This window comes from Pipra filicauda, unplaced genomic scaffold, assembly GCF_003945595.2.
Source record: "Pipra filicauda isolate LSUMZ 115617 unplaced genomic scaffold, ASM394559v2 scaffold281_size1565311_pilon, whole genome shotgun sequence".
In the NCBI taxonomy this organism is placed as follows: Eukaryota; Metazoa; Chordata; class Aves; order Passeriformes; family Pipridae; genus Pipra; species Pipra filicauda.
In genome coordinates, this window is record NW_024104400.1 from 259,037 (window position 1) to 279,908 (window position 20,872).

General features: G+C 53.9%; 1 protein-coding gene across 2 annotated transcripts in view; it reads right to left on the bottom strand.

The window, feature by feature from the left end:
• The window catches only part of MID2 (midline 2), a 74,082-nt gene that overhangs the window by 16,059 nt on the left and 37,151 nt on the right, over positions 1-20,872 (bottom strand). For both annotated transcript variants that reach the window (XM_039382707.1, XM_039382708.1), the window contains exons 4-5: positions 4,914-5,004; positions 715-822 (exon numbers count right to left, since the gene is read on the bottom strand). In XM_039382707.1, coding sequence (XP_039238641.1) covers positions 715-822; positions 4,914-5,004 — 199 coding nt within the window. The remainder of the gene's footprint in view (positions 1-714; positions 823-4,913; positions 5,005-20,872) is intronic.

Here is a 20,872-nt window from a genome sequence, read left to right on the forward strand (position 1 = left end):
TCTCCATTTTTAATCCATCTCCCTCTCTCTCTTCCTGTTCACCCTACCCCTTTATCCAAAACCCAGTGCTATGTGCTTATACTGGGAGATGAGGAACTAATCTATATAAATTTCCATGCCAAGTAAATTACTTGTAATTTACTAACAAAACTCTGTAAGCTTTTGCTGACCCTCTGACTTCTGCCAGTCCTTTCGACCATGAGCATCTATAAATCCTGAGTGCTGCCTTTCCCTTTGGGGTGGGACATCACACAAAGAAACCACTGCAAAACACCTGGAACCGCTGGATGAAGGCTCCAAACACCCCTACAAAGAAAAGGGTGAGAAGCAGCTCCCCCCTCAGCTGTGCTGCAGTGCAGACTGTGCAGCCTCTGCTTTCTTTGCAGCGCTGGGCTCCAGTCCTTCAGTATTAATTCCACATTATTCTATTAGGACCGTGGTAGTTAAAAGCCCCGAGGAAGCTGTCTAGAGTGATCCAAGCCTCTGCACCAACTTGTCACGCTAACCCACACACCGTTCCTCCTCCAGCCACATCCAGCACATGCCTTGTCCTTGGCGGAGGAGCCCTGGGGCAGCAGCAGTGAGGGACGCCCAGATTTTGGACAGCAAGAAGATGAACCTGAGCGCACTGATGGCTGCCCAAAGCAAATCCTTCATGGCTGCGGCCCCTCTGCCCGTGGCTGGACCAGGGACACATGAGCCAGCCCCCCTCACCTTTGTCTCCTTGATCTTGACAGCGATGACCTGCTTGCGCTGGCGGATGATCTCCATCAGCTCATCACACTCCTCCATCAGCTTGGCCTCGTGCATGGCTGTGTTCACCTGGCCAGGAACAGCAACACACGGGTGTTAGGAGGGACACACAACATACAGGTGCTGGGGGACACACACAACATACAGGAGGGACACACAACATACAGGTGCTGGGGGGAGCTGGGGGACACACACAACATACAGGTGCTGGGGGGACACACAACATACAGGTGCTGGGGGGAGCACACACAATCCTACAGATGTTGGAGGACACACACAACATACAGGTGTTGGGGGGACACACAACATACAGGTGATGGGGACACACACAACATACAGGTGTTGGGGGGACAGACAACATACAGGTGCTGGGGTGACACACAACACACCCTCATGGTTGTGTTCACCATGGTGCACCCACAGTGTGGGGGTGCAGGCAAAGCTTCCAGTCCTCTGTCTCCAGGAAGACCAGTATCCCTGGGGTGGTGGACAGGACAGGACAAGACAGGACGGGGGAGTGCACTTTATGGAAGGGGAATTGAGCCCTATCAATTAAAGCACGTTAGAGGATGGAAATCAGTTTTCCTTATTTCTTACTCCCAAATCCCTGTGAAACACAGAGCAGTCCAAAGGCAGCCCTGAGTGCACCACATTTTTGCTACAGCATCTTTTTTTAAACCTGGCCAGCAGATTATGCAACACTGGAGTGGGAGACAGCTGATGGTCTGCAAAGAGAGCTCCACGGAGGAAAAACAGCGTAAAATTTTCCCAATCTGCTGCACGTAGCAGGAGGGGGGGGAATCAGCTCCAGGGTTTGGAGCCTGCAGCGAGCTGCTGTGGCAGAGCTGCTGTGCAGCCGGGCCGTGGAGAGCTGGCAGCACCCAGGTCCCTCGAGGCCATGTGCCCATGGAGATGGCTGTCACCCCAGCTTCCCAGGAGCACAAACTCTTGACTCCCACTCTCATTCAGGTTCTGGTTCACATGAAGGTAAGGGAAGATGAAGCAAGGCCTGTGCATGGCAAAGGGAGGGAATGAGATGTTGGGCCAAAGGATAGGAGGGGAGCTTGGAGCACCTCAGGTCGGCCCTAGGTCCATCCCCCTAACCAGCTGCTGACCAACAGTGGTCCCAGGGCTCAGGCCTGGAGCACTCCCCTTCCAGGATGGCTACAGGACAACATAAATCTGTACCCGTCCATAGCAAAAATGTGAAAACCTGCCCAGGGCAAGAAATCTGCCCTCAGGCATGCTCATGCTCTGGGAGGCTGAAGGCAGGTGAAGTCGCAGAGGCCACACAGTCCCTTTCCCAGTTGCCTTCTGCCCCAAAAGGAGCATTTTTAAGGTTGGAGTCCTCCCAAAGGGCCAGCAGAGCATGGTGGGTGTAATGCAGACCAGCACTGCTCTGCTGGCAAATCCCTGGCTCAAGCACATCTGGACACTGGCCAAACCACTCTGTAGGGATGAATCAGTTCCCAGGTAAATGCTGGACTTGGGATGAAGACTTGGCAAGTGCTATGGGTATAGGAGCACTGGGCATGGGGGAGGCTTTTAGGTGTAAGAAAGGAGAGAAAAAATACTTCATTCTTCTCAGTCCTGAGGGGGAATGTGCTAGGGACAACACAGCCCTGGAATAAACTCAGCCCTGGGAAGAGCTCATCCTGCAGCTCATGGGGATGAGGAATAGCATCTCAGCCCACAGTATGACTCAGGCACAGGCAAACCTCCTCTTTCGTGCCTTGGCAGCTCAGGGATGGAGCAGAGAACCCCATCCCACCTCCAAAACCCTCGAGAGTTTTTTGGCCGTGTAGCAACTGTGCTCCGGAGACACCACGAGCTCACACTGAGGTCAGCCCTGTGGCTGCCGTGGCACAGAGGCCACCACCCCATGGTGCACGTGCAGCATCTCCTGCTGCCCCCCACAATGGGGGCATCACGGTGGTACCATCTCTATTTTACCAACTCAGCTTCTCCATGAGATTGTTACCTGCTCTCCTTGGTCCACGTTTCCATCACTGTCACGGGACTTGGCCCTTTCACCCTCTCTCAGTGCAGTGCCCCAGGCACCAGAGTCACTTCAACAGGCAGCACGGGCTCAGTGGCCTGGGGACACTTGCAGTGCCCTTGTGAACCCCTGTCCGTCGGGGTGTTGGTGGCACCATTCCCTGGCCGTACCATGGAACTTACACTGAACGTGGCCGAGGGGCAGAGTATGTCGGGATCGCGTGTGCCACGTCTGCAAATAGCTCGAAAGCAAAATTCCCTGGAATCAGACTGACAGGGAAAACAGGGAGGCAGAGATATTTTCTGCTTCACACTTTACTGTGCTCTCTGTGAAGGTGCCTCCAAGGCCCCGGCTGTGCATTCAGCATGGCTGAGAAATGTTGTTTGAACTGTTATTTTAAGCAGAGCGTCTGACAAAGCTGAAAACTCCCAAACTCTGCTGAAAATGACAGCTTAGAGGTCTGAGGCTCCCTGGATCAGACAGAAACACCAAATGGATTTCAGTTTATCATAGGTCAGGTCATTAAGATATTGGAGCTGGATTCAAAGGAGGAGGTTTGGAAGGACATCCAGCCACATCCTTGCTCCATCCCTAGTGGGTTCTCAGAGCTAAAGTGTGGGCCATTAGAGCAGCGAGGGCTGGTGACTGTCACCAGAGTTCTGCAAGGACGTCCTGGCTCCTTCTCTCCCTGCCAGCCAGCCTTTTGCTGTCTGTTTTCCCAGACTCACTCCAAGCCCTCTGAGCCCTGGGGAAGAGGGAGCCCAGGAGAGACAGCTCCGACAAAGCCATTCCTACTGCAGAGTGGTGCATGGGTAGAGACAAACAGGACAATGTGAGTGACACAGAGCATCAGTGCAGAAGGCCAGCAGTGCTGCAGAGCCAAGTGGGACTTTTCTCTCCTTATTTTGGCTGGAAGTTCAGAGCATCTCAGCCCCCTCCTCCTCCTCCTCCTCACACACTGTGACAGTGGCTGCCAGCTGCTGGCGGCACACTCAGCCTTGCTGGCACTCACAGAAAGGGCTTCTACTCTCATTTCCTCTTGCCAGATCATCAGGACATTATTGAGGGAGCAAAGAACAAAGCGCTGACGCTGCCTGTAGGAACCACAGGGGTTTGGAAGCACCTTCCCAGCGCCAGAGCTCCAGCTGCTCCGAGAGGCAGGTGGTGAAGGACAAGCTGCAGCTCCATGGACAAATCCATTCCAGGTGCTTCGCTGAGGGCAAGCAGTTCCAGCCAGCACATGCAGCATCCCTCATCCTGCTGCAGCATGCCCACATCCATCCGCATCCTTGCATCCAGCCGCAGCATCCCCACGTCCCACCAAAGCATCCTTGCATCCTGTCATAGCATCCCACTGCAGCATCCCTGCATACTGTCACAGCATCCCTGCACACCACTGCAGCATCCCTGCACACCACTGCAGCATCCCTGCATCCCACCACAGCATTCCAACATGCTGCTGCAGCATCCCCACATCACACCAGAGCATCCCGCTGGCTGCAGGACTCAGGGGGTGGCTAAGGGGAGGTGTGGGGAAGGCCGGGGTGCCCAAGGATGAAGCAAACAGCTGTTGTGTTCACTCAGGCACTGGCAAATTCCCCCTGAATCCACAACAGCAATCCCGGCGGCAGCCTAGGATTTTATCCTATGGGAAGGTGGTGGTTCAAGGAACAGCTGCATGCCCTGCTGGCAGGATTAGTGTCACCCAGGCTATTGATGAGCCCTGCTTCCATGTTTGGTGTCACCCAGTTCATGAGCCCTGTTACAGGCTCGGTGTCACCCAGCTGAGCCTGGTTTCCATGCTCAGTTTCACCCAGGCTTCCACCAAAAACACCTGCTGCCCCCAGTACAGAGAAGCTGGCAGGTCCTCCTGCGTGGAGCCAGCCCAGCAGCCCATGTCTCTTCCCAGTGGCTCCCATCATGCCATGCTCCTTCAGACCCTACAGACCCTGGGAATGATCCTTGCATCTTCATTTGTTTGGGACTAAACTCCCCCAAGCAATTCAGCTCCCCTGAGACCTCAGCAATGCTTCCCCCCACACTCATCTCTGTTCCCAGGCTAGTCCCTAGGAAAGGACTCTGAGGTGATCCATGCATCCCATCCCTAGAGCAGGGAGATGCCCCGGGCACCTCCCCCAGCCCCCCACTGGCCCTCACCCACCTCCACTTGCTGGCAGATCTGTATCAGCTTGGCCATCTGGTTTTCCAGTTCGCTGTTGCGTTTAACCAGGTTGGTGAGATTCGTCTCCAGGAAAAGCTGGAGTGTCCCCAGTCCCCTGCCAGCAACCAAGACCCTCCATCACCCACCACTGCCTGAGGGAGCAACACTGGGATAACTTTGGGAAAAGGCTCTGGGGTTCCTCGGCAGCTCCTGCCCTCTCTGGTGGGTTGGGCCATGGGGGAGCCACCAAACTCAGCTCTGTGGTGTCACCAGCTTGTGGGGACAGTGTGGGGTGTCTGCTCTCTGGAGAGAAAATTTTGGCTTATTTCATCATCAGTTTTGTCCTGCACAGGGTGAGGGAGACGAACAAGAGCCTGATGAGCCACGGGAGAGAGACATCTCATCTACCAACCACCTCAGCCAGAGCACTGTGGGCACAGGCCAGGAGAGCTGAGCTGCCCTCACTGTCCTCTCAGTCCCCAGCCACGCTGCCCTTTGCTTGCTGGAGCAGATCTCAACCAGAAGATCACGGTCAGCAGATTTCAGTCAGTGTATCCTGGCCAGTGGATCACAACCAGTGGATCTCAGCCAGTGGACCACGGTAAGCAGATCTTGGCCAGCAGATCCCCACCAGTGGATCTCATCCAGTGGATCTGGGCCAGCAGATTACGGGCAGTGGATCACGGCCAGCAGATCTCTGCCAGCAGATCACAACCCCAGCAGCACAGGGATGCCCGGGGCCTGCTCTGGTGCCCGCAGGCTGCAATACTCCAGGAGCAGAAGGGGATCCAGTGGAGCACAGAGAAAGAGCCCATTTAAGGGGACGCTGATATCCATGGCCACGTGGGGGACGCACAGTTTGTGGGTGTCAATTCCAGGGACGCGGCATTGCCGGTTCCACGTGCTCCGCTAACAGGAATGTTTTATAACAGAGCGCTCGCTACCTGTTGCAGTGCTTGTTGGGAAATGATACCCTATTAATATTTTAAACTCCGGGGCTGGAAGAAGATCCCTGAGGTGGTTCATTCATCCTCGGGTAGGAACTGCAGTCCAAGGCTTTGATCCAACTCCAGCAGACCCATAAACACGGCCCCCCTCCGCACACATGGGTAATTGGGGGCTACTGAGCCAGGAGAACTTGAATCACAGGCACAGAGCACAGGCAGAGCACTCATTCCTGAAAAACCACTGGCTCCTAAAATACTCCAAGCTCGTTTGCAACCCTGCAAATTGCCAGCCAAGGGCGGGTGAGGCAGAACACAGGAACAGGCTGGAGAAATGGAATAAAACCCAAGGAGCCTTCGTTATGCAGGAAGGATTCGCAGAGCAGGGCTGTATGGATAATGGAAAAACCAGCTGCTCCCACCCTCCCCTCCTCACAGCCCAATATCGTAACATCATTTCACTACAGCACTGAACATTTCACTTGCTAATTACTTCCCTCGTCACCACTCTGGCTGCGCTGAGGTCCCAGCTTTGAACTCGCACCAACCTGCTTTAATGTTCCAGGGTGTGATGGAAGGGGGGGGGCTGGGGGTACAGCTTTGAAGCACATGAGCCCAAACCCCATTTGCAGCTTCCCGAGTTTTCTAGGGGATGGCATCACTCCTCCCATCCATAAACACACACAAATCCTGCACCTGAGCACCGATACCTTCATCACACGTCCGCTGTGGTGATGCTGAGGCAGTCAGTGGTGCTTTACTGGTGTCAGCAATGGTTGCACAGCCCCTTGCTGCTCCTCCAGCTCCTCACTGCTCCCACAGCCCTCCCTTGCTGCTCCTCCAGCCCCTCACTGCTCCCCCACAGCCCCTTGCTGCTCCCCAGCCCTTCTCCACACCCACAGACCCTCAGTGCCAACCCCTCTATATTCTAGGAAAACACAGATGGAATGTTTCCATCTGTTCGATGTGCTGAAACAAATAAAATGGGCTCGAAGCCTGGATCACACCAGCTGGTTATTTTGTAGGTGTATATAAATTACAGCAATTACAGGGGTTGGGCTTTAATTGCTTTGTAAAACACTCGTCATTTCCCCAAACCTCCACCTTCTGGCCTGAAATAGGTGATTTCTCTACAACTGGGGAGATAAGTGAGAAAAATTGACAAAAAGGGGAGCACCACCATGCCTTTGAGCAGGAGTCACTGTTGCTCCATGGGGCCAAGGGGCCAAGTCACCCAGGGACGATGGGACCAGAGAGGGGATTGCCCAGACACAGGCACTGTGGGACAGACACCCACCCCAAGTGTCAAAGATCTGCAGGATCAAACCCTCCTGGAGCTCCAACAGAGCAGCTCAGCAGCTGCACTCCTTTACCTGCCAGGGACCAGATGCACAGTAAATCCATCCACACCCAGCCAGAGGAGCAGAATCACACAGCACGGACCTGTGAGCACCGACGCTCGTATTTGTTCAGCAATGGGCATGATGGGCAACAACTCTGTTTTCCTTTTTCTCCAAATACCCAACAAGCACTTGGACTAAACATGGATTTCTCTGTTTGAAGAAGGCATTAAGGCTGGGGGCTCAAGACAGCTTCAGGAACTACAAATACATGGTGTTGTCCTGGTCCCTGTGCTTCGTCAAACATGATCTTGCCTGCACCTGACCAGAGCTGCATTCCATGGCTGGTCACCAGCCCATCCACCAGTCTGGAAACCCATCCACCAGCACTGGGAAACACTATCAGCCTTGTGGCTTTAACCATCTGGGAGACAGAGCAGAGCAGGCTCTGAGCCCCAGGCAGGGGGGCAGGGACAGGGTCCCTATATGTCACACAGACCCATTGTATGAGGGTGTCTGAGTGCCCAGGGGTTCAGGCCATGGGAGTCTCAGGTCTCCTCCACCAGTAGGAATCCCTGGGTGCAGGACAGGGGTACCTGGAGCTCCATGGAGCTAGGGAAGCCCTACGGATGGGAGTTGAGGGGCTGTGGTCAGTGCTGCTGTCCCTCAGCAGTGCTCTGAGGGGTGAGGAGCTCAGCCTGACATGGCAGCAGGGAGGGTTTCCTTTGGCTCCACCTTATCACAGACAGATTTCCACATGTATCTTCACACGGAAAGACAGCCAAAACTGGAGAGTGTTACTTCCAAGGCTTTTCTCATTGCCCCTATTCATCTATAATCACTTCCAGTAATGGAGACAGATCCTTGCCCTGATCCCCCTGCACACCATAAACACAAATCACGTGTGCATCCACAAACCCACGTGCAGGCACACTGGCACCAAGTCAAACCCCCTCCAGAATGCCCTTCACGTGCCAAAGTGGCAGGAAAACTGGTCCCCAGATGCCACCACCATTCACCAGTCTCACCTGGATGGGGCAGGGGACGGGCACCTGCAGAGGCTGGCTGGGATTGCTGCCAGGCTGAGGATGCACAGTTAGGCCCTTCAGGCTGAGGATGTGCTGCCAGGTCCTGGCACAGGGCAGGATTGCTGCTGGGTGTCCTCTGACCCATTTGGAGCAGCACAAGGAAGCCAAATGTCACCAGGACATTGCTCAGGGCATCTGGAGTCTGCCACAGAGCTCCTAAGGGAGCTGCTCTTATTTCAAAACCACAAAGTTGTTGGTTGCATCCTGTAGTTGCAATGACACTGGAGCCCTGGGAACCTCCACCCATGTCCCTGTTCCTGGCCAAAATGCTGCTTTGCACTAAACTCCTGCCCCAGGCACTTGCTGGCTCTGTGGGGATGAGAGCACCGATGTGGTTCATTTCAGAAATGTTGGGGTGGCTTTCCTGGGAAGCAGCAGCAGGACAGGGTGAGATGCAGGTAGTTCCCACCAGGGTCAGTCCAGCCCCATCTGCTCTGAAGGGATTTTGGAGCAGGACAGTGATGGTGGGGTTGGTACAGCATCATCCCCTCCACTGACAGCTGCCTCCATGCTAACAAATCACAGAATCCTAGAATGGTTTGGGTTTGAAGGGACCTTAAAGCTCATCTCATCCAACCCCTGCCATGGGCAGGGACATCTTCCACTAGACCACATTGCTCCAAGCCCCATCCAACCTGGCCTGGAACACTTCCAGGGAAATCCTGGGTGCTGGCAGCAACGCACAGCCCCGACCAGGCTCCTCTCCGTGGTGGCACCACACAGATGAGGCTCTTCTCAGAGGTCCCCCAGCAGGTCCAGAGCCTGGCAATGCTCCTGTGCCAGCAGATGCTCCCACTCCCACATCCTCTTCCCACAGGCTGGACAGAGGGCTGAACGTGGCACTACCCACGACCAACCCTGGCAGTGGCACATCCCTCTAAAGTGATTCAAACTGAAAGAGGGGAAATTTAGGTTAGATATATGGAAGAAATTCTTGGCTGTGAGGGTGGGGAGGCCCTGGCACAGGTTGCCCAGAGAAGCTGTGGCTGCCCCATCCCTGAAAGCGTCCCAGGTCAGGCTGGACAGGGCTTGGAGCAACCTGGGCTAGTGGAAGGTGTCCCTGCCCATGGCAGGGGGTTGGAACAACATGAGCTTTAAGGTTCCTTCCAACACAAACCATTCTGTGATTCCACAATTCTATGTTTAGAATCAATTCCCAGCACCAAGAAAAAAAAAATCTTCGGGGAAAAATATGCAAAGCCAGTCAGCTGCCGGGCTTTGCTAAGGAGAATGTCCCCAGACAATGGGACAAGTGACAGAGAGACAGGACTGAGCTGCCATGTGTGACAGTAATGCATTTTAAGTCGCTTTGGAGCCAAACAGGCTGAGTAAGAGCTGAAATCTCTGCCAGTGTTCGGGGCTGCTATCGCCCCACTGGCAGAGCTGACCTAGAAACTGAGCAGCTCACAGTGGCACAGGACTGGTGGTGACTGATGGTGCTGAAGAGTCCAGAGCCGGAGCCTGAGCCAAGCAAAGGGGTGCTGGCAGTGACCCCTCGGCATGGAGGGGATGGGGAGTGAGGGGATGCACTCAATCAACACACAAGGATGTACCTGAGGGTGCAGTGACATCCCCCCGTGTCTCCCACTCAGTCAGAGCAATTGAGAGCTGCTCCAAATCTGTTCATTAGGTTCAATCCCTGATGATGTGTCAGGTTTAAATCCTGACTGGCTCTTTCTATGCTCACCTTTGCTTGGGAAACAGATCTGGAGGGAAGTTCCCCAGGGGGAGCGGGGCTGGGGATGTAGGTGACACGGGGATGGGTGTGCCACAGCCAGGGCTCCCTGCCACAGCCAGCATGAGCCCTGTGCTGGGAGTCACCTGTGCTACCCTGGCAAACGGTGCTATAGCAATGTCCCCAGTGCTCAGCCTGGGGTCCTGGGCATCCCCAGCCTGTCCCCTTCACCCCACGCACAGCAAGCACAGGGTTATCTCAGCCTGGCAAGACCTGGGGCTGGATCCTGCTCTCAGTGTGGCAAATCCACCGTTTCAGCGGCCATGCTTCAATTTGTAACGAGATGAAAGAAAAGAAGGAACTGTCAGGAACCTGGAGGAGCAGCTGGGCTGGGCTGAGCAGGGACTGGGGGCAGAGGCAGGTGGGTGGGATCCGTGCTCCTCCACGCAGCATTCCAGTGCGGGCTGCATCAGCACTTACTGTGTCTAGTGTCTCCTTGGGAATTTAAATTGAGGAGAGAAAAATAAAAGCAGAAAACCCCGAGTAAACAGGGTGAGCTGACTGTGTGATTTGCAGCCCTTGCATGTGCTGCTGCCTAATCAGCACATCCTGGATTTGTGTCTTGTCGGCTCTTCTGGAGCATCTTCTCTTGGGCTGAGCCGACCAGCATTGCCTGAACCCTCCCAGTTCTGGGGAGCAAACCCCTTGTCTATCCCACCACATGGGCACACCCCGGGTCTGTCATGCAGCCCCCTTGTGCCAGCTGGGTGTCACTCATACCCCCACTCCCCAGGGACACCACGTTCCCAGCAGCTCCAGCACTTAATTACTGGATGATCCCCAAACCAGCCTAATGAGCAGAGGAAACTAGGCAGAAATCTGCTGAGCCTGTACCAGAGCAGGTGTGTCCCTGTGGTGGGCATGGGGCTGCAGGGACCTGGGGATAGTGACCCCAAAGTGTCACTGCTGCAGACACTGCTCCTGCTTCCCAGCCTGCTGCCCCCATCCCCTGCCCTGCAGTGGAGGGGGAGTCAAGGGCAGACCCCAGTGTGGTCCACATGTCCCAGGTCCCACCTTGTACCCTCACCACGAGCCATCACATGCTCTGGGTGCCTCACTGACACAAGCCATTGACTGGATGTGACGTGAGGGGACCCCAGTGCATGTACACACAAACAGTCACCCAAGCCACAGGGCAACTGCAGAGCACCAGCAGCAAATTGCTTTGCTAGGGCAGAAGATCTGATGCCAGAGTCACAGAGTTAATGACAAAGATGTGACGGCAGGAGCCAGTCCTTCCCTTGGATACACCAAGGGACCAGAGGAAGCAAGAGAAGTGGCCAGGGCCTCTTCCTGAGCTCTGCTCAGGTGTTCTGCTGCCCTGTCCCTAGTCCATGGCACTAATGGCACCTCAGTGGTGCGGGGTTGCTGGGTCAGGGAGTGGGAAAGCTACCCTCACAGCAACGAGAACAGTTTGTTTATCCTCCTCAGGAAATTCCTCTCCTCCCGCCACTTGGACAGGCTCTGGATTTTGGCAGGATGGGAGGGAGTATGGGAACAGTACTGGCACCGCTCGTAAGGAGAGTTACACAGAGGTGGTTCATCACCACTGAGGCACCACCATGCAGCAGCTCTGCCAGGGTCCCGCTCCTCCCGTTGCTGGTGACAGTTCTTGTCCACTAAAGAGGACAGCACGAGGGTCCAGCTGCACAGACATGTCTGTCTGAAGCTCAGCACATTCCTGGAGCTCAGCCCTCTGGACAGGGCACAGGGCCAGAGCTCTGCACTGTCACACTGCCGCCAGGTCCAGGACCATCCCCAGCATCACTCATCCCTCTGGAAAGGGCACATGGCCAGAGCTCCGCACAGCCATGCTGCTACCAGGTCTGGGATCGTTCCCAGCACCCCCTCATCCCTGTGGCACAACCTCAAACACCACAGAGACACAACCGAAGCAGATCCTCAACCACAGGGGAGACCTCAGCTTCTCCTGACACAAACACAGAGCTCCTGCCTTCCTCAGGTACATCTTAACTAAAGAAACGACAGGGACAGAAATGGCTGCAGGTAAAACTCGCTGCCTGCCGACGGGAGCAACCCAGGGTCCCACTCACCTCCTCCTGATGCCTCACTTTTCAGCCTCCGGTCCGCAGGAATGTGACCAAATGCTCCTGCTCCTACAGACAACCTGAGGATCGGGGTGGGGAGCATTGCTAATTCTCCTGTAAATCAAAGCTGTCCTGCACAGTTCCAAGGGGGAAAAAAATCACATGAACTAGTTTAATGCTGTCATTTCTCCAAGGCCGCTGATTAGTTGCAGACCCAGTCTGAGCATTGTTTTGGCAAGGTTTGCGTCTGGCTGCCTGATGCAGCTCCAGGGTGCACGTTCCCTGTTTGCTTCTGTCCCTGCACTACTTAACAGCAACAAGGGCTTTGCTTCCGAAAACATCCCTTCAGGCAAAACCCTGTAAGAGCCCAAACACCTGCAAGTCCTTGGCATGGGCCGTCCTCCTCACCGCAGGGAGAAGAGGAATGGCTGGCAGTGGTGGAGAACCTCTGCTGCTGGAGCTCGGCCGCGCAAGTGTGTCTCCCACGGAACGAGCTGTTCCCTGGCAAGCCACGCTGGGCTGTTTTCCTGGATAAGATGAGAAAAAGGACAGGAACAAGGGAGTTGACACCCTCCCTGTTACAGGGTGACCAGACCTTCTCCTACATCACCACAAGAGTGCGGGTCTGTCAGTAAGTCAGCACGAGGGAGAAGCCTGTCAAAGTACAGAACATTTCTGCAGCTTCTGGGCTTGTCCTGGGAGCTGGAGGGGAAAACCAGGAGCTGCCCAAAGGCAAGCTCAGCTTCCACACTTCACCAAATACACATCCAGCAGAGGCTGGTTCCCTTCATTCCTGTGAAAGGGCACACACAGCTGCATTTGGATGGTCTCTCTCCTGCATCCTTCATTGCCAACCAAGATATCTTGGCATAGATCCTGACACCCACCTCCAGGCCATGGAGAGACACAACACATGGCAGCTCACCCTCTGGACCCCAACTCCTCTGGCTGTCAGAAGGCACACATGAGGCACATGGCTGTGGGAGCACCACAGCATCCCTTCCCAGCCCCACCGGTGGGATAACTCCTGCCACGTGGCAGCGGGGTCTCACAGGACATCCAACAGCCTGAGGAGGACATTTTTATGCCACCTGCTTCCACAGCCAGCTCTGCACTACCTGCTGCCTCAGTGGGTACAATGGGCAGAGGGTGCCAGCAGCATTCAGCTACCCAAGGCAGCTGTTTGCATCTGGGCTGGTCCTCCCCCATTCTCCCAACACTCACCAGAACCAGTGAATCCCAGAATGGTTTGGGTTGGGAGGGACCTTAAAGCTCATCCAGCTCCACCCCTTGCCATGGGAGGGTCTACTAGACCAGGTTGCTCCAAGCCCCACCTACCCTGGCCTTGAACACTTGCAGGGATGGGGCAGCCACAGCTTCTCCGGGCATCAAAGTGGTTCACCATGGCAGAAATGCGTATGGCTGATTTAGGCCATTCAGTCATTACATCCTTTAATCTTTCCAAAGCAATTCTTCTCCTCTTGGATATTATCCTGGTTTTCTGTAACATCACAGCAGTGTTGAAAATTGTTTAAATATTTTATTAAATTCGTCCTGACTGTGACAAGCCAGTTTTCATTCCTGAAGTCATCTAAGCATGATCTGCTTGTCTGAGCTGTCCTAGTTAAACACTCCGAGATTTTACTCCCTAGTTCAGGCCATGTGTTTTTCAGCTTAAAAGAATGTGATTTTCAGACATCTTATTAAATGTGCTACATTTGGTATTAAAAATTCCCAAACTACGGTGAGGCCTGAGGTTATTTGCAGATTTACTACTATTTTTATTTATTCCTTTAGAAAGACAGAGCGGAAGGAAAAGATTTCCACTGCTCCAAGCAATGCCTTTTCCAGGAATTTTCCTCTGGTGAGTAATTCCCAGTTCCTTCCAAACCAGGAGGTCTAGAGGGGTAATTTCCTGATGGGGTGGAAGGGTTGGGGAAAAACCTCCCCACCCTCCCACCTCTGAGCCCTCCATGGGATGGGTGATGGTGAGTGAAAGGAGTTGGTGCTGGAAGCAGCCCCAGAGCCTCCTGGCCACTCTGGTCCCCCCATGCTGGCCCTAAAAATCCCCAGGGCTCATCTTGAGAGAAACCCTGGAAGCAGCTCTGTTGTCCTCATGGGAGCCAAGCATCACTGGCATCCCTGTTTCCCTGAGAAATCCCTTCTGTTGGAAAAGTAAGCAATAATAATGATCCTGTTTTATTCTGCCACAGTGATGAAACCATAAAAATTGAGGACAGAGAACAAAAAAAAAGAAAGAAGACAGCACAAATGTCCACCTGCTTCTTCAGTCTCAGCCTTCCAGCCTTCCGTCCTCTCGGGTTTCCGTCTCTCCTGTACTGCAAAAGGGACTCAGTTATCGCCCTTTTGGGCCATTGTGGCCTCTCTGATGACACCCAAAGCCCTCTCTGCACGGAAGGATTGCTCTGTAGAAGCTGCAAGGGAACAAGCTCCTTCCACCCCTTGGGAATCCTGCTGCAGGTCCTGTATCAGAGCTGGAGGATCTGAGCGCTGGCAGCAGTGAAGATTCTTCCCAAAATCCTCAGTGTCCTAAAGACACCAGGTGAATGAATCCCCACTGCACACCCTGCCAGATCTGGGGGCTGCAAGACCCTCGTGGGTAGATGGCTCACACGGTCCCAAGCCCAGAGAGCTCCCCCAGCAACCCCCACGGGAAAGAGGCCCAGCTGAGCCCCGGGGCAAGGTCAGGCAGGAGTCACCCACAGCCCCAGGAAGGCAGAGATTCCAAAGGATGAGCACAACTCACAGCCTCAGATGCGGAGCAACAATCTCAGACACGGGGAAGGATTAGAAACAGAACAGACTAAGCGCCTGGAGGAGCTGTGGGAAGGCAGAGGGATAACCAGAGGACAAAACAACAACAACACAGCTCGAGGAGAGATCAGACCATGAGGAAACATCCTGAGAGCTCCCCTGTTTCACAGCTGAGGATGGACCATCAGGCACCAGGCAGCACCATGGCTTTGAAGCCTAAGTGAACAAAATCCTTTCAAAGTATAAAAGATAGATAATGCTTCATTCCATAAATATGTATACCCTTGTGAAAGAGCTGACTAGTGGAAGGAAGATGCCTCTTTTGAAGGAGTCCTATGAATACACAGTAGGTAAAGAACACCATAAAAGTTATCCTCCAAAGAGGGAAAGGGAAAAGGAAGGGGAAGGGAAGGAGATGACACCAACTCCAGTAAGCACAAGTCTCCACGGGCTCACTAATGACACTGCAATCATGTTAACTGCTCTTGCTGCAGGTAACTGTCTGGCTGTGAAGAGCCCTTTGGAATACTCCTATAGGTGTGTGAGAATCTCAGTCAGAGATGGGATTTCCAGGGAAAAAAGCCTGACACATACTGATCTGAGGCACATGGGTACGTCAGAATAGCAGAAGAATCAGTGTCACCAACAATTACTAAAGGCAGAAGAGGACAAACTGAAAGAGCATCAACACTTCTTCCATTAGAGTTTCCCAACGCTTTACTCCTCACCCTCTCAGGCTGTCCAAGTGATTCAAAACTAGGAAAGCTCCATTAGGCAAAACCTCGTGATGTGTGACGCGTCCCCAGGAGCCACAGGACCATCCTGTGAGCACCAGGGACACCTGACTCAGGGCATGGCTTGGACTCCACAGGATCCAACAGCCTTTCTGAGCAGCAATACCACCTCAGGAGCACAAACACCCATCTGAGGCTGCTAAAGGATATCTAGGATGTGTCACGTCATTTACGCAAATTCCTGCTTGCACTTATTAAACAACCAAGTGTCTGTGGCAGAAACGAAGAGATGGAATTCAAAGGGAACACACTGAACAAGGAGTTTAGTGCTAGAGAGAAACTCATGGAAGATTCATACATTCCCAAGGAACATCTGGTTCCATTCAACATCGAAAAAGCCGCTTTGCGATTTTCACCAGATAACAGGCTTATCAAAGATTCACTAATCACTTCATTCAATTCCTATCTCACCTCCCAAACCAAATTAGCAAAATTCAAGCAAAAAGTAAGGAAGAATCCCAGGGAAGGTACCTGTTCCCCCCCTCCTTGCTGCCTGGGCTGCACATCAGGATTGAGATCTGGTTGCTCCCAAACTGAAGGGGAAACACAAAAAGTGGCTGCAAAGCAGAATTCACGCCTGAACACCAGGGAGAAATGGTTTGAATTACAAACACAAAATTAGCTAGAGAGTGAAGCTAAAGCTCCTGTATTTCAAATTATGGCAGGAAATGCAGGGAATTCTGCAGAGATCAGTCAGACCTGGCACCAGAGGTCAGGAACAAGTGATGGGGTGATACCGAGCCAAGGGGAGCCTGACTCATGCTGTGAGCAGGACACAACATTCCATTTTACTGAGCCAAAACACTGTAGATATATATAATATATATAATATATATCTAAAATATTAATTGCCAATAAATGCATAAATTGTATCTGCAAATGGCTCGGCCTCCAGCCCACTTGTTTATCCCAGCCTGGGGGTTTATTTGGTGTCTCATGCTCCTCAGTGCTTCCACTGCTTCCATCACCACCTCACTGCTACCTGCCACAGCACTGGCACCCACCTCCTGTCTCCATGGATTATTTCTGCCAGTTCCTCCATCTGGGAGCTGCAAACAGGCAGAGCTTGAAATCAGACAATCTGTGCTGGAAGGGCTCAGAGCTGGAGGCAGACGAGGAGTGAGGACTGAGGAGGAGGAGGAAGAGATTGCACTGGGTGACAGTGACCAAGGATAGGGAGAGACTGGCCTAGGGGAAGAGCTCAGTGAAAAACCCAATGGGAAGGAAACCTCCCCGCCTGCACCCATCTCCAGGACTGTGACACCCATCTCGGGCTGTGACACCCATGTTCAGGGCTGTGACACCCATCTTTGGGGCTGCAATAACCATCTCCAGGTCTGTGATACCCATCCCACCTCTGTGGTGCATCAGAATCCCCTGCCCAAGGGAGCCCCCTCTGAGCTCCCTCCCGGCAGGGCACAGGGCAGGTGAGTCATTGCCAACACTCCTGAAATATTCACTCCCACTGCCCCCCCTTTTTCATACCCTTCCACCCTCACACCCCCCGTCAGGGACTCGTGCTGCAGAGGGGGCACCAAGCTGCCTGCCAACGACTGATAAGGGAATACAGAGCCCACACCACGGTGCCTTCCCTCTCCCGGCGTACCCTGAAAACTCAGCTTCCAGCTCCGAGGATCAAACAAGCAGATCAAACACTCCAGCAGCTGGGTTTTAATTCCCTGTTGATCCAACTCCTGTGCACACTCAGGAGCCTTTTTTATTCCTTCCCCCATCTCTGCAGAAGCAGCTGGAGGAGCTGGAGCCACGGGACAGTGCACTGAGGCAGGAACAGCAGGTGGGAGAATGTCAGGAATCACACACATCTCTTTACCTGTTCCATATTGAAGGATTTCTCTCAGTTTAAAACTTTTTCCAGGAGCTGGATGGGAGGGCAGCATGGATGGGCTGGCCCCAGGGTACAGGGTACATGGGAGTAAGCAGGGACCCTCACCAGAATCAGTCACTTGTATCCATCTTCCCTGTCCCCCTATGGACACAGTGGGCAGCAGGAGGTGGGTGGATGGCCTTTTGCCACAGCCTGGCTGTTGCAGCCATCAGCTCCTGGGCCAGCTGCTCATGGGAGAACAAGAAAACCTTGTTAGTGGGCAATGCTGCAGGATAAAAGATGGAAAAGCTCCCTTAAAGCCAACTTCTCTACACTTCAGCTACTTTTTGCCTCAAATTTTAAGTATTTAAGCTCTTGGCAGAGGAAGAAGAAGAGGCAGAAGACCAGAGAAGCTTCTGCAGATGCCAGAGCAAAGATCTACTTGCCTTATTTTTGGGGGCATGATCTTCCAAGGGTTCCCTTCCTTCTGAGGGAGAGCCTGACAGACAGGAGGCTCCCAAAATGGGGAAGATCTCCCAGAGAAACATCCCTAGGAAAGATGCACCACTTGGTGGCATCACTCTCAAAAGCCTGGGCACGTGGGGACATTTTGCTAATGAGGATCACAGCGATTAGGAACATCAAATTATCTTCCGAAGCACACAACAAACAATGCTAATGGTGGGATAATGTCAGGCAGAATCACACTGGATTGGAACAGCACTGATAGCACATGTTAAGCAGACATATAATTAGCACTGTGGCGTCTCAATAATATTAATAAAAGGCTGCTAATTAGGCTGATATAAATAGCGAGATTAATTGCCACAAAACGTCAGGGTTTGAAAGGCAGCCCCAAATCTTGCACTTTTTGTCAGCACTTGGGCACCAGGGGCATAAGAGACAGCACCCAGCACCGATGGCATCCAGTGGCTCCTGGTGGCACCTGGCAGCACCCAGCAGCTCCTGGTGGCACCCAGGAACACCCGACCCTGATGCAGGGAGCTGTCGTGGGGCAGGCAGCAGTGGCAGGAAGGCACAGCCCAGCGCTGAGTGATGTGAAGTCCTCTCGATCCAGAAGATGCCTGAACACCAAGGACAGCTGGGATGATCCCGGAGCATGTCCCCACACAGCCCTGGCAGCCTTGTTTGCTCTGGATTGACAACAGAACAGCCTGTCTGCAGGAAATAACAGCTACTTTCCCTTAATACCCTGAAGACAGATGAGAGCAGCGTTGGAAACCATTGAGGAAAACGTTCCTCCATTGGGGCTTTGCTATGTTCCTGCTCATGGGAGCAAGAAGTGCCTCCAAGGCTGGTTTAGAAACAAACATCCCAGTGCTGGCAAAGGCAAGACAGGGATGAATGGGGACAATTAAGCCCAGTGTGCCCCCTGGGAGACCTCCTCTCTCCTGCCACAGGGCTGCTGCACTCGGCAAGGGGCTGGTGAGGAGCAGCACCAGGGACAGGCCAGAGGGTGACACCACAGCCAGGGTCTCCCGTCCTCACCTCTTCTGGCAGAAGAACAATTTCGGATGGAAAAACTAGGAGGAGCTGGGCAGAAGGGGTGGGTCCTTTCCAACTCTGGAAAGGATATTCTGTGATCCTATGAAGCATAAAGCCCACGGAGGCTGCTGCTGCCTGAATAACCTCCTCCTCCCAAACTCCTACTTCCTGCGGGATGTGCCTGCGCTGAACCAACTTTTCCACTTTCCCAGCAGCAGCGTGTGAGAGCCGCCGGGGGCACGTTCACCTCCGCGCTCAGCCGGGCCATCCCACACTTCTCGGGGAACTTGCCCTGAGTTTCTCCCTGGTCTGGCTCTGAGCCACACCGAGGCGAGAGGGAGATGCTTGGCTGGGCGAGCTCTGAGGGTGCTCCGGGCTCCCTGCTCCAGCACCTGGCTGCGGGGGCAGCAGGCAAGATCATGGGAACGCGGAAAGCCAAGCGCAGGGCGCGCTCCCGGCTCCCACCCAGCCGGCCCAGCCATGCCCGTGCTGGCAGGTCACGGCGCGAGGGAGGACACAAACCCTCGGGTTTCTCTTGGAAGCACAATCGATGCGCCAACAACTGCCTGGGATGGGGCTTATTTTGGCTGATTTGTTGCTTATGTAAAGCCACGGTGAGACTGTTCAAACCAGCGCTGGAGATGTTGAGATAGACGCACACACGGTACAAACTCAGCCTCAGGGTGAACGCGCTGACGCTGGAGAAGGCTTTAACTCCTTGTGCAGACACAAGCAGAGAGTCCCAATCCTTCTGCCTTTTTTCCCTTTGTTGTTTTGCTGCTGGAAAAGCAAACAAAATGCCTAAACAGTCCAAAAAGTCACCAAAATCATCACCAAGCAACGGCACAAACGGCATTTTTGGAGTTTCTACTGCGGCCAGAGCCTTGGCGCTGCCTGGGGACCCCCTTTGCCCCTGGAACACGTGGGGTGATACAGGGGACTTTCCAGAGATGTGGAAGGGACAGTGCACTTCCAAAGCCTTTGTATCCCAGAGTCCCACCAACTGGCGCTGTGGCTGCTGCAGAAATCCTGGGCAAGCAAAGCCAACACACTTCCCTTGGCACAGCCAGGGCACCACTGGTGACTCCGACGGGTCAAGCCCCACAGCAGCACAGGGGTCTGAGCCCGCAGCCTCCTCCAGCACATCCCAGCATGCTCCCAGGCTGCCCCAGCACAGCGCCAACTTATCCAGCAGATCTCAGGCACCGGCCCCATGGATTACACAAGCACCAGAGTCTTACGGGAACAGGCACGAGAGAAAATGCCTGAACAGGTTTTCCGTCCTGGAGCAAACATCCCTGCCCTCTGCAGCTGCCCTGGGGCCAGAGACACAGTGTGGAGCTGGCAGGTGCCCCAAAGTGCCTGAAGGCAGCGGGTTTGGGCAGTGAAGAGGGAGCCCATGCGCCCAGCCAGGCCTTCAGCCAGCCCTGCTGCCCTCCTCATCCCCTCAAACTCACGACCCTGTGCCAGCTGGAGTTGTGGAGCATCCCGGGAGCTCCCTACCCCGTGCTGTGCCGCTGGACGGGCACTGCCCAAGCCTCCCTGCAGACCACCTTGAGAAGCAAGGCCAGGAATCAACCCAAGGCAGACTTTTCCAAAAGTTACAACATCTGGGAAGCGCAGAGGGGAGGGACTGTTGGAGCCTTCACACCGAGCGCAGGGTAAGTGCTCATGCCAAAACCTGCTCCAGCTGCTTCAAACTTGGCTAAAGCTGCACCCAGTGAAGTGCAAAGCTCCCATCAGCCCTTTTTCGCTCCTCGAGAAAAAAACTCATCCATTCCTGGTATAAGGAAAAATTCTCTTCTCTCCTCTGCACTAGGAAGGAAAGCCTTAAATTTCTAGTTATTTCCCCAGAAAACTCAAAGGCTTGGTGGGCTCAGTCAGGGTTGAAGTTTGGGGGAAGG